This window comes from Clytia hemisphaerica, unplaced genomic scaffold (assembly GCF_902728285.1).
Source record: "Clytia hemisphaerica strain Z4C2 unplaced genomic scaffold, Clytia hemisphaerica genome assembly, whole genome shotgun sequence".
NCBI classification, from domain to species: Eukaryota; Metazoa; Cnidaria; class Hydrozoa; order Leptothecata; family Clytiidae; genus Clytia; species Clytia hemisphaerica.
The window spans coordinates 787,014-798,162 of NW_027104548.1; the positions used below are offsets into that span (position 1 = coordinate 787,014).

Here is an 11,149-nt window from a genome sequence, read left to right on the forward strand (position 1 = left end):
AAATAATGCGCGCGCATCTGTTTTACGAATTACGGGAAAGGTGTATCAAAGTTAGTTTTTGGTGGCAGGTTTGGATGGCTCCCCTAAATATTTCAAAATTTTGGTTGGCCTAACGCCGATAACCCTGGTCTAATTCTGATAGAGTGGTATAATATCATGAATAGATTGAACATACTAAAATTTGAGGGGATTTTGTTAGACAGAACTTAAGAAAAGCTCAAAAACCAACTGCAACTTTCCCTAAGAACGCAGCAGGCACAGGCAAAGACGGGTTTGTTTACCTCCAGAGACCAAAGGATAGAGAGCATCAAAATAATTCGCATGCATTAGTTTTACAAATTACAGGAAAGGTGTATTGTTGTTTTGGTTGATTGCGAGAGAAAATATAGAATCTGATTGTAAGTAATAAAATGAGCCGCAAAGAAGAATCCTTTACAATCAGGTATGTTGAATGTATAAGTGTAGTGAAAACTTGTTGAACAGAGGTTAGAAATCATGTCTGGCAGCACTCTGCTATCGCTGTCGTCATCAGACAGTACAGTAGAAAGAAAGGAAGGAACCAAGGGAAAAGTATAAAAATCAAATTGAACTGCTTACCCTGACATGGAGTGTTTTAGAAACCTTACAAATGTACTGGCTCGTATTGCCTTTAATATTTTTCTTATATGCTGAATATATATTATGTTGTTATGTATATGTCATGTACATATGTCTTTGTGGGATGGGAGTGTAACTGGTAACCTGCTTTAACCAATGAACCACCACGTGTGATCGAATCACTGACCTTTTATAACCTTATTATATAAAGGTCAGTGGATCGAATGATAGGAACAAAATGGTTGCAAGTTATGACCGCCCGGCGCGTGGGGCGTGCGGCCGCCTATCATATTTACGGCGTTTAACAAACATTAGGTAATCCAAAATGGTAGATTTGAAACATAAATAAATCAATTTTTGGCAGCGAAAACCATCAAAAAAAGTCTTTTCTCTGACAAATTTAGGGTTAATCAAGCTCTTCAAGATGTATGGACACTTCCAACAGCAACCAGGTATTAGTCATCAATGTTTTTTATTTTCGTCCTTGTTAAAATTTTTCTTGATATTTCTTTTCTTTTTTACATTAAATTTGATTGATTGTTTAAAAAAAAAGGTGTAGTTAATTCCAGACGATGTCAATCGAATGAAGCGAACGGCGAATCAAACGACCACGTCGTCCGACGGGGGGTAACAAAAATTTTCTGGAATAGCCCAAAGAGAATGTTTTAGATATTTGAACATGATATTAATGACAATTTTATGTATCTATCTCTCCTGAAAATTTCACAAAAATTTATATTGAGGAAAAGAAGTTATGATTAAAAGGAGTTCTTTACCTACCATTTCTCTGCTGGGTTTTCTTATGAGAACTGGATGTTTACCTACCATTTTTTATGGGGGAGAGTGAAGTTTCCCGTGGTTGNAAAACACAGAAAAAAGACTCAAAATCAAAACAATGGAAAATTGTTCATACGCGTGCGCAGTCGACACTGTTAAATGGTGTATTGAACGCAATCGAATACATAGTGTCCTTCAGGGTCTCTTCCCCCCCCCCCATGCATAGAATGAAAATTTTCCACCCCCCCCCCCCCTCATTTTTCCCCACCCTGCTTCCAAAAATTTTTCTGCCCCCCCCCTCAAGCATAAAATTAAAAAGCTGTAATTTGTATTTGATGAACTTAACGCTTATTGTTTTCCCTAAGGTAGTTCTAATTCAAGAATAAATGGAAAGGATGGTTGTTTTTAAACCATAATATTAATAAAACTAAGCATTATGCTATATCATCTCATAAAACCAGATGTTTTTCAATTTTGAATTGATTTTAGTGAGTTCCCCCCCATGCCTAGAATGAAAATTTTCCATCCACCCCCTTGTTTCCCCCCCCTGGCTTCAAAAAAAATTTTTTCCCCCCTATACGTCCTTTTGACCTCAAAACCCATTCCCCCCCTGAATTCAGGGGGGCCGACACTATTCAATAGTTGCAATTCGATTGTCGAACGCAATCGAATCGCAATCGAATATTACCCAGGATTTGCTGTTCGATATTGCTTCGATTACGTTCGATTATGTATTCGATTACGTTCGATTAATTCAATTATATTAGATTTTATGCGATTTGGTACGGTACTTAAGCACTCGGCCGCCCGCTAAAAAGCCCTAACAAAGTGATCAAAGCTCATTTAATCAAACTCATCAAACATAATCCTAATCGAATAAAATCGAAGATTATTCGAATGCAAATGACAATTGAACATAGTTCAACTATCAATCGAACCAATCTAACCTTACTCAAACGCAATCAAACCGGGGGCGGCGAAACGGGAGGGGCCGGGGGGCCATGCCCCCCCCCACTTTTTTGCTAAGAAAAAAAAAATTGGTGGCCATGGTGGCGCCTCCTCAGATACTTACTATTTGGCCCCTCCACTTTCAAAATTGATTCGCCGGCCCTGCAAACACAATCGAATATTACCCAGGAATCAGCCCTTCGATTGAGATTGGATTATTTAATTATTCGATTGCGTTCGATGATTACGTTTGATTGGTTTGATTGCGATTTTTGTTCGAAGTTGTTCGATTGCAGGACTTAAGTCCGGTAGTCCGGTGCATCCACTGCGCATTATTTTTGAAACACACATGTCTGGTGTCCAGAAGTTTGAGAAATTAATACTGGACTAACACCGGACAAAAGGTTATTCGATGTGGCTGAGAGATACTTTTTGGTACCCGACAAAACACTGGACTACCCGGTGTGTCGACAGGATCGTTTTGTTATTCAAAAGAGTCGCATTCTCCTAGCCAAACCGTAAATTATTTCACCATTTAGTTTTTCTAAGATCTTGTCTCTGGTTTACGTGTGCAGGGATGTTGTCCCTGTATATGTGAGTGCATCTGGTTGGTTGATTCGAGCCCAGTTACTTTGCAGAATTTTTGTGGGGTTTTCAATATTTTTCTATGCGCACCTGTGCGCACGCATAATTTATAGAAAAAGCTGCCATTGCAAAAAAGATAAACAAATGAAAATGAAAACACAGATTCCTTTCTAAACAAAATGGCTAATGTCTGGGAGTTTTTGTAAATGTGGCTGATATTTTGCTGTTGCTTTTGGTAGTTTTGAAAGTTTTAAAAGTTTTATGAGCTTGTTTATAAAGAGACCTGGGTTTCAAAAGTTTTCAAACACAGTCAATAAGGGTCCGCCAACAGTCTGTGTCATTCAAACTGTACCAGACTTTTTTATTTGCACCAGACTCTAAAATTTTAGAAATTTTGTATGTTGAGGTTTTAGAGTTTTATTTTCTGAGATTTTGAGTCTGAATATCCAGGCTAGCATTCTCCCAAACAGCTTTTTAAAAAATTTCTGCTGGAGTAATTAAAGTTATTCAAAAGTCTGTCGCGCTCTCCCAAACGACCAGCTATATCACAAGTTGTACAAACTAGAAGTTTCTTTTTAAAACGGTTTTTAATAAAAAATTGACTTAAAGGCTATAGCGCTATACTTATAGTAGGGGTTCGATTTGGTGGCACCTCCATGGTATACTCTGAAATACATGCTGATGTCAGCCCGAAAGCTGATTGGCTTTAACCGACAGTTATACGCGGTTTAAGAGTATAGCTAAAACTTTGTTATGTTTTCAACAGTAAAGGAAAGTGAATGAAGACAAAATGTAAACAAAAAGATTGCAGAAGTTTTCGAATAAATTCACAATAGAATGTCTTCATTTAAAAATAGAAACACTCAATTTCATTCAAAAGAAAAAGGCATTCTTTTTTTCTTTCAGTTTTATGTAAGTATTTTGTGTTGTTGTTGAACATTATAGTAAATTATATTCACTTTTTTTGGAATAAAGTCACTTTTGGTTTTTGTTATGATCCAGCACTCCTAAATACTCCTCCGTATGGATGTTTGTGCCAATGCTAGATCAGCATTTCATAAATATACAATGTGTCGTTCCCTTGAATGATCTGCCAAATCCACGAAATTTTACATCATGATTTAGCAGAATTTTTGATTTTTTTTGCTTTGTACATTTAAAAAACGCAGCACACAAATCACATTAATTAATTTGATTCCTGTTAAAATTTGAGATAGTTTGTTTGTTGTTCAGTGGCAGAGGTGGAGTTCTCAACCGTGCATGTTGTTCTTTTAAACAAAATGTCATAATAGCATAGTTCTGGCAGATAATTTTCTATGGAGAAGTTGTTTGAATGTTTGCATTTGATTCTTTTGTTTAATTGTCAAGTAATGACAGTTGCCGTTATTACTTTTGTTCCATTTCTCTGTAATAATGCGAGACCAATTTAATTTGTTGTTATATGGGCAGATCGTTTGCAAAATATGGGTCTGTCGGTCGGTAAAATAAAAATAAATTTTTCATTAATCAGGGTTGGTAAAGTACCTAAATGTTTTCCAAAAGATATCTGGTTTAAAAATTTACTTTTTTTATCTTCGATGAAGATCATAATAAAATCTTAGCGTATGGAATGCTTGATTTTCTAAATTTTTCAATTTCTTGAATTAATTTTCAGCTTTATTCAAATTTCATTCTTACAAATAAGTAGTGTGTAAAATATATTGTATTGGAAATTCAATATTATTATTTTTTTTGATCTTACCAAAAATAGGGTCGGTCGGGCCCGTAGAACAACAAATTAAAATTGGTCTCGCCTAAATCAATGTTTGTAAAAATGAAAAGTACAGAAATTTTTTTAGTATAGCCCTAACTCTTATAAGTTTGCAAAAAAACGCCACATACATAGAAGATCTATCAAATTCAGTATATGAATTAAAGCAGTGCAAAATAAAACTTTTCTATTTTTCTTCTTTTTTTTTTGCAAAAGTTCCAGAAATGAAAATAAAGGGATAATGATATGCAATGACCTTGCAAGAATAAAATCACCTGGGCAGGAAAATTATTCACGTTCCAAGCTGGTATGAAATAGATAAAGCGTCAGCCTGGGTTTAGGTCCCAGGCAAAAATTAGGTCCCCCCTGAGTTTTAAGTCCCCAAAAGATTCATTACATTTTTGGTAGCCCCCTGGGCTTTCGACGCTCGACCAATTGTTCCACAAAAAAGGGTTATTCAATGTAAATTGTGTTGCAGTTCGAAGGTTAAGATAAAACATTTTGTTAATTTAATATATAAAAACATTGTGCCACAGGCGAAAAATTTTCATCTTCGTGAGATTAAATTTGAGTAATTGAAGCCAACCATTAAGATTAAGTATTCAGCCCCCACGTTAAGTAATAAGATTTCAGCTTCCCCCAAGTAAAGGAGACCTTTAATATTTGAACTTAATATAGACCCAAATATTTGAAACATCTTTAACCCCCACCCTTTTTTGGCTTTTTTTGAGGGTGTAACCCCCCCCCCCAACTAGCAGGGGGGCTGACGATGACTTTTTCCCACCCAGGTTATTTGCTCAATTTTTCCTATAGATAAAATAACTGCAATTTTTAAAAGATTCAAACTAGGCTCACATAATGAGGCCTTTGGAATACCTGTCAGATACAAGACATTATCTTGCGTAAATTGCTCCTTGTCAAATCATAATTTTCAAGCTAAAGCAACCCTGAATCCTGATTGGACATTTTTTTGATCGATTGATAAAATTTCCTTTTCATAATCCTAAAGTAAAAAAGATTCAATTGCTGTTAAACGCTTTCTTCTTTTTTTCAGCTCAACAAATGCGTCCTGAACTTCTTCAGGTTAGTTTGGAATTCTATCTCATTTTGAGTTTATTGTTTTCAGTATATTTTAGGAGGCTAACAATTTGACTCAATGAAACATAAAATAATCTTGATCAGCCTGGTCCTTGTCCTACACATAAGTCTAAGAAAACATAGTCAAAACATGCATTAGACAGTTCCTGGTCATTTGACTTTTATAATAAATTTTGCTTTGCAACAATAGAATCTAAGTATTAAAATTCTTTACTCAGATTTTTCTTTTTTATTTTAGGAAGTCAAATTATATTCCAATGCAAGAGAACGAGAAAAGTGAGGATTTTTTTTTTTTACTTCTGAAGAAACTTTCCACATTCGAAAAGAATATAAGCTTAGTATGAAAGGAGATCGAAGCCATTTCAAACAATGCATAAGAAAGATTGTAAAAATTTTTGCAATTTAGATTTAGAACGCCATGAATTTAACGTAACAACATAACATTACAATTATATTTTTTTAACAATAATGACAAAAAGAATAGTCATAGATTAACACCACTGATCTCTGCTGATGTCAACAAAAATAACAAAAATACAACAATCGGAAGAGAGTGGGTCTGACAGAATCATATTGAATCAACAAAATGTTTTTTTATAAGCTCGTGAAAAAAGAATCGCTTTTATTAAATGTTTTTTTTCTTCTATTTTTCGTAGGTTTGATAATATGGCAGAATTGTTTGCTGTAATAAATACATTACAACATTTAGAAAAAGCATACATTAAAGATGCTATTCATCCCAAAGAGTAAGTTGACATACCATGGTGTATTATATAACCACACACAAATTCCAGTATTTTGTACTTTTTTGGGCTGGTGAGCTCAGTCAGTGGAGAGTTAGTGGAGGCTAGAGTATCTGCCTTTGAAAAAAAGGGTTGTAGATTCGTCTCCACGACAAAGACACTTCCAGTTGAGATAATTCATTGTTAAAATTCCTTCTCATATTGAAATCTTAAGCAAGTATGTTTTATAAAAATATATTTGTCTTTGGTGATATTATTACCAGGATTACCGAAATCAATAATTTGCAATTTGTTTTAAATTTTACTTGGTAAATTTTCGGTCAGACCAAGGCCAGCTGTCCCCATTCGCTGTCGTAGTCCTTGGGCATTTTGACTTATTTATGTTTTTTCTTCATGTAGGTACACAGCAGCTTGTAGCAAACTTCTTGTGCAGTACAAGGTAATTTGACTTATTTTAAATACAGTCATGGGATTGTGTTGTGCCAACTTCAACCAATGTCAACTTCAAAATTAAAATTTGTAATGAGCAGTTGACTCCTTGAATTTTTCTGTCTGTTGACAGAAAACCGTCCTGGTATATACCGGGTGGGTACAACATTGGAGTCCAAAAATTGACGTTTAACCTTGAGACCGCAGAAAAAGATTTACACTGCTGTACCTTTTTGGTTATTATGTTTAGCTAAAAAAGGTATGAAAGTTTCAACATAATTTTGATATTCCTTTCAGATTCACCAAAGTCAGTGTAAACAATATTAATATTTAAGAGCCACACCCCTTCTCACAACAGCCTAAAAGAATGTCGCTCAATTACGAATGAAATCAGCTTATTACATTGGAAAAACTAATAATGAATGATAATTTGTTTTGTTCTTCTAGGCTGCTTTCAAACAAGTACAAAGTGCAGACTTTCCTACTGTGGAAGCATTTACAAAAATTTACAGGGTACGACTTTTTGATAATTATTTTCTCTAATTCTTTTTTTGGTAAGCAATTCCTTATCTCCACTCCGGTAGGAACCCTTTCCATTGAAGAAAAATCTTATTACATGGATATTGATGGACATCTCATTAACACCAGATCCTATTGAAAGGGTAACACCACAGTTATCAGGTAGTCTCTCTCCAGTACTGAGTTAGAAAATAATTTTTTTTCAATATTGTTTGTAAAGCTTGACTGTCCAGCAGCATTGGAGAGGATACGAGAAGATCGACCAATCACTATCAAAGATGATGCCGGAAATACAAGCAAATCTATCGCTAACATTGTTGAGGTATGTGTGCTAACGATATTTCCTTTTTATATCAACCCTTAGTGGCGCGGTCAGCTTTTGAAGAGACTGGTTGAATGTACAAAGTGAAAATCGTAAGATACTCTTGCATTGAAGTGATAGAGCATGGCGTCCTCCAGCTTTTTGGTCCCCCCTAATAAGAGCTAAAATCCCCCATCTGACCTCCCCCCCACCTGTCTTTAAAATTCGTGCTCCCCCCAATTGGGAAATCCCCCTAGCCGTATAAGGGTTGTATAAGGGTTGCGAAGTGATGATCCAGACTCGCCTCAATTCGCAAGCTACTATAGCAAAAAAAAGACTCTCAGAATCCCTAGAATGACAGGCTCATAAGCCTGAATGCCCAAACACACCAGGAAGGTCTGTATTTATCCTATTACTCCCCCCACTAGGCAGAGGACTGAATATACCCCCTATTCGCCTTTCTCCCCCCATCAAGCTTGAAAATTTCACTTCCCCCCTGGCACCAAAATCTGATCCCCCCCCCCCATCTTCCTGGGGGGATGATCCCATGTAGAGTAAAGTCAATTTAGTAGAACTATTCGAATGCTACAAATAGTTTGCACTCCACTTCAGAGACTTTAGGAAAATGTCTGTCATATGGCATGGAGTTTTAGCGGGAATTTACTCGGTTTGTCTATAAATGCCGTGCGCGTAGAAAGAGTTTTCCTTATAAATTCACTACCAGTCGCCTCAAACGCTGACCGCGCTTTTACGGTTCGATAGGTGTATACTCAGAGTCAATTCAGATGCGAGGGCTATTAAGGTTGTCGAATAGTACGGTTACGTTTCTGTCTCAGACTTTTATCATTTCGGACAAGTTCCAAAAATTGCATGATTGATTGATTGACTGATTGATTTTTGGTGATATTGACCCTTTCAGTAAGTAATCTAAATCACAATGTTACAAGTGTGCAATAATTAACTAATAGTATATATCTGTTCCTTTTTGTTCTTGCCAGAGATTCATCACGATCATGGATAGATTACGACTTCAGATACGAGCAAAAGATGAAATCCATCCTGATTTAGAAGATTTGAAATTGACAATGGATCGTTTAAGTATGTTATCTGATGACTTTGAAGGAAAAGTTGCTGTACAAAAATGGTAAGTTACTCTCTTAATGTTTGCTTCATTATTATACTTTTCAGAAATTGTTGTTTGAGAGGAGGAGATGAGTAAGTTTTAAAGGACGTCTACACCATTAAGTTTAAAGTCCGAAGCGCTAGAGTAGAATCTCTAACCTTTCCCTGGCAAGAAAAGTGAAGCCATATATTTCCCATCCAGAACGCGCCGCAATCATGCAGCAGAAGAAAGGAGAATGTTTCTGAAAAGATTATTCAATTTTGATTTTAGCATTTGAAAGAGCATGCAAAACTGATCAAAGAAAGTATGCAAATTGAAAGATTTCACTGTGACTACGATTTAAAGTTTTTTCGTTTTTCTTGTAAATACTCGAGTAAATCACTATCACGTTGTAAAAGCTGAAATTCATTGCAAAAATTTGCAAACATAATAAGCATTAGAAAACTTGCTCTAAATAAAATAGCTCGGTATTTATCGTCGCTTGGTGTTAAAACTCTACTCACAAAATTGGATAATCTAAAATATATCCAATTTTCAGTCTCCATTTTCTGAAGGTCCCGCTGCCTGTGGGATGCTATAATATAACTGTTGTCGCCAATTACTCAAAGAATTAAAACAGATAATTCAAATCTTATTAGAGACGTCTTACAAAGTGGGTAATCATCTCGTTAGTCTTAATTCTTGTTAATCCTAAAGTCAACTTAAGGATTTTCGAACTTGCTTGGGTTAGTTTTTAGATCATTAGTAAAGACATCAAGCATTAAAAGTATTAAACATATTTAGATAAGCTTTAAGTTTGTGAACTTCGACTTTTGATGAGCAGATTTGGAAGTCCACGAGCGTAATACTCTTTAAAACTTTGTTGATCCAATTTAGAGGTTAAATGATTTCAAAATTCATACTTGACCTGAAAAGGGTATGAAAATCAGCTAAATTATGCTAGCTCACCTGGTTTTAATTAGAGAGATGTTATAGTCATAACTCTCTGTTCCAATAAATTGAGATTTAGTATAAGACCCGATAACCCAAACACCCCGCACTATGCTGATTCCCGCCTGATTAAATCAATAATATTTTTTTTGGGATGTTTTGGTAATTATCTTAATAAAGGGGCGACTAAGTGATCCTTTAAAGCCCACCCAATAGACTCTCAATATCTATCTCTATTATTCTAATTCACATTAACCTACGCTCTACGCTAACTTCTTCGTATCCTACTTCTGCACCATGCCGTATTAAGCACTCATAGACTGAAAACCTGATCCTTTTTCTTCTCTTAGGTTGGATACATTAAGTGAAATGAGAGCTCACGATGAGCTAGACGAGGAACAAGTCAGACAAATGATTTTTGACATCGAACAATCATATTACGCTTTTAACAGGTTGTTACAGCACACTTAGAAAAAGTGAAAGAATTTATGAAAATTGTAAATTCTGCTACCGTGCCCAGTCAACTACTATTTAAAAATAGCAAATTTCTATTAAGAACAATGGAACACTTTAAGAATAGTGGAGGTGGTGAGAATATTGATGCCAAAGAAGATCGATAATATCCCTTCAACATTTCATCGATGTCAGAAATGTATTTGAGGTTTTTAGTATCATTTAAGTATTCAAATATTATTAATTGGAATTACTTGACAAAGTTGGGATGATATCTTGATGGAGTAAGGTTCAAAATTAACTAAACTGAACCTTTATTCACAATTATATGACCCGGCCTTTAGGGAATGTTTTTCTGGTATTCCTGGTTGATGTAATGGAAATAATTTCACCGTACAAAGAATATGATTTCAAACGTTGACTAGATAGACCTTTTCATAAATTACGTCACGAACATCACTTGCCTCGTATTCAAACAATTACCATGGTGATTATGTCTCTTGAGACATTAAATGACTTTTTTATGAATAGGAAATAGTTATAATAATATCCGCCGGGAGTTAATCACTATGGCAATAATTTCAAAACGAGGCAAGTGATGTTCGTAACGTAATTTTATGAAAAGGTCTATAGAGAGAGAGGAAATCCGTCTTTCCTTAGTTTTTGTAGAATTGTATTTATGCATTAATTTTATGTTGATTTTTTAGTTAATTTGTATTTCAAACAACCAAATCTTACTACTCTGAACCTTCGAAAGGAATCGGAATTGATTATTTTGTTACAGATAACCTTTGGTATTCAATTGAAGGTCTGAATGGTGCGACTTTGCTTGCTTGTTTTCAATTTCTATTATTTAAAGATTACGTAATGTAATGACCGACCCTCTTTAATGTAGC

General features: G+C 35.2%; 1 protein-coding gene across 1 annotated transcript; it reads left to right on the plus strand.

The window, feature by feature from the left end:
* Window positions 1-814: 814 nt before the first annotated feature.
* On the plus strand, window positions 815-11,009 carry LOC136822804 (vacuolar protein sorting-associated protein 28 homolog). Its single transcript, XM_067079110.1, has 9 exons — window positions 815-1,049; window positions 5,712-5,740; window positions 5,994-6,031; window positions 6,412-6,501; window positions 6,898-6,937; window positions 7,375-7,440; window positions 7,667-7,768; window positions 8,746-8,891; window positions 10,151-11,009. Exons 1-9 carry the CDS (start codon window positions 1,022-1,024, stop codon window positions 10,269-10,271), a joined length of 660 nt encoding a protein of 219 aa, XP_066935211.1. The 5' UTR covers window positions 815-1,021; the 3' UTR covers window positions 10,272-11,009.
* Window positions 11,010-11,149: the final 140 nt, after the last annotated feature.

Coding starts and splice junctions, on each gene's coding strand:
- LOC136822804 (XM_067079110.1), top strand. CDS start 1,022: ATGTATGGACACTTCCAACAGCAACCAG. Junction 5,741..5,993: donor TGCGTCCTGAACTTCTTCAG/GTTAGTTTGGAA, acceptor TTTTTATTTTAG/GAAGTCAAATTATATTCCAA. Junction 8,892..10,150: donor AAAGTTGCTGTACAAAAATG/GTAAGTTACTCT, acceptor TTCTTCTCTTAG/GTTGGATACATTAAGTGAAA.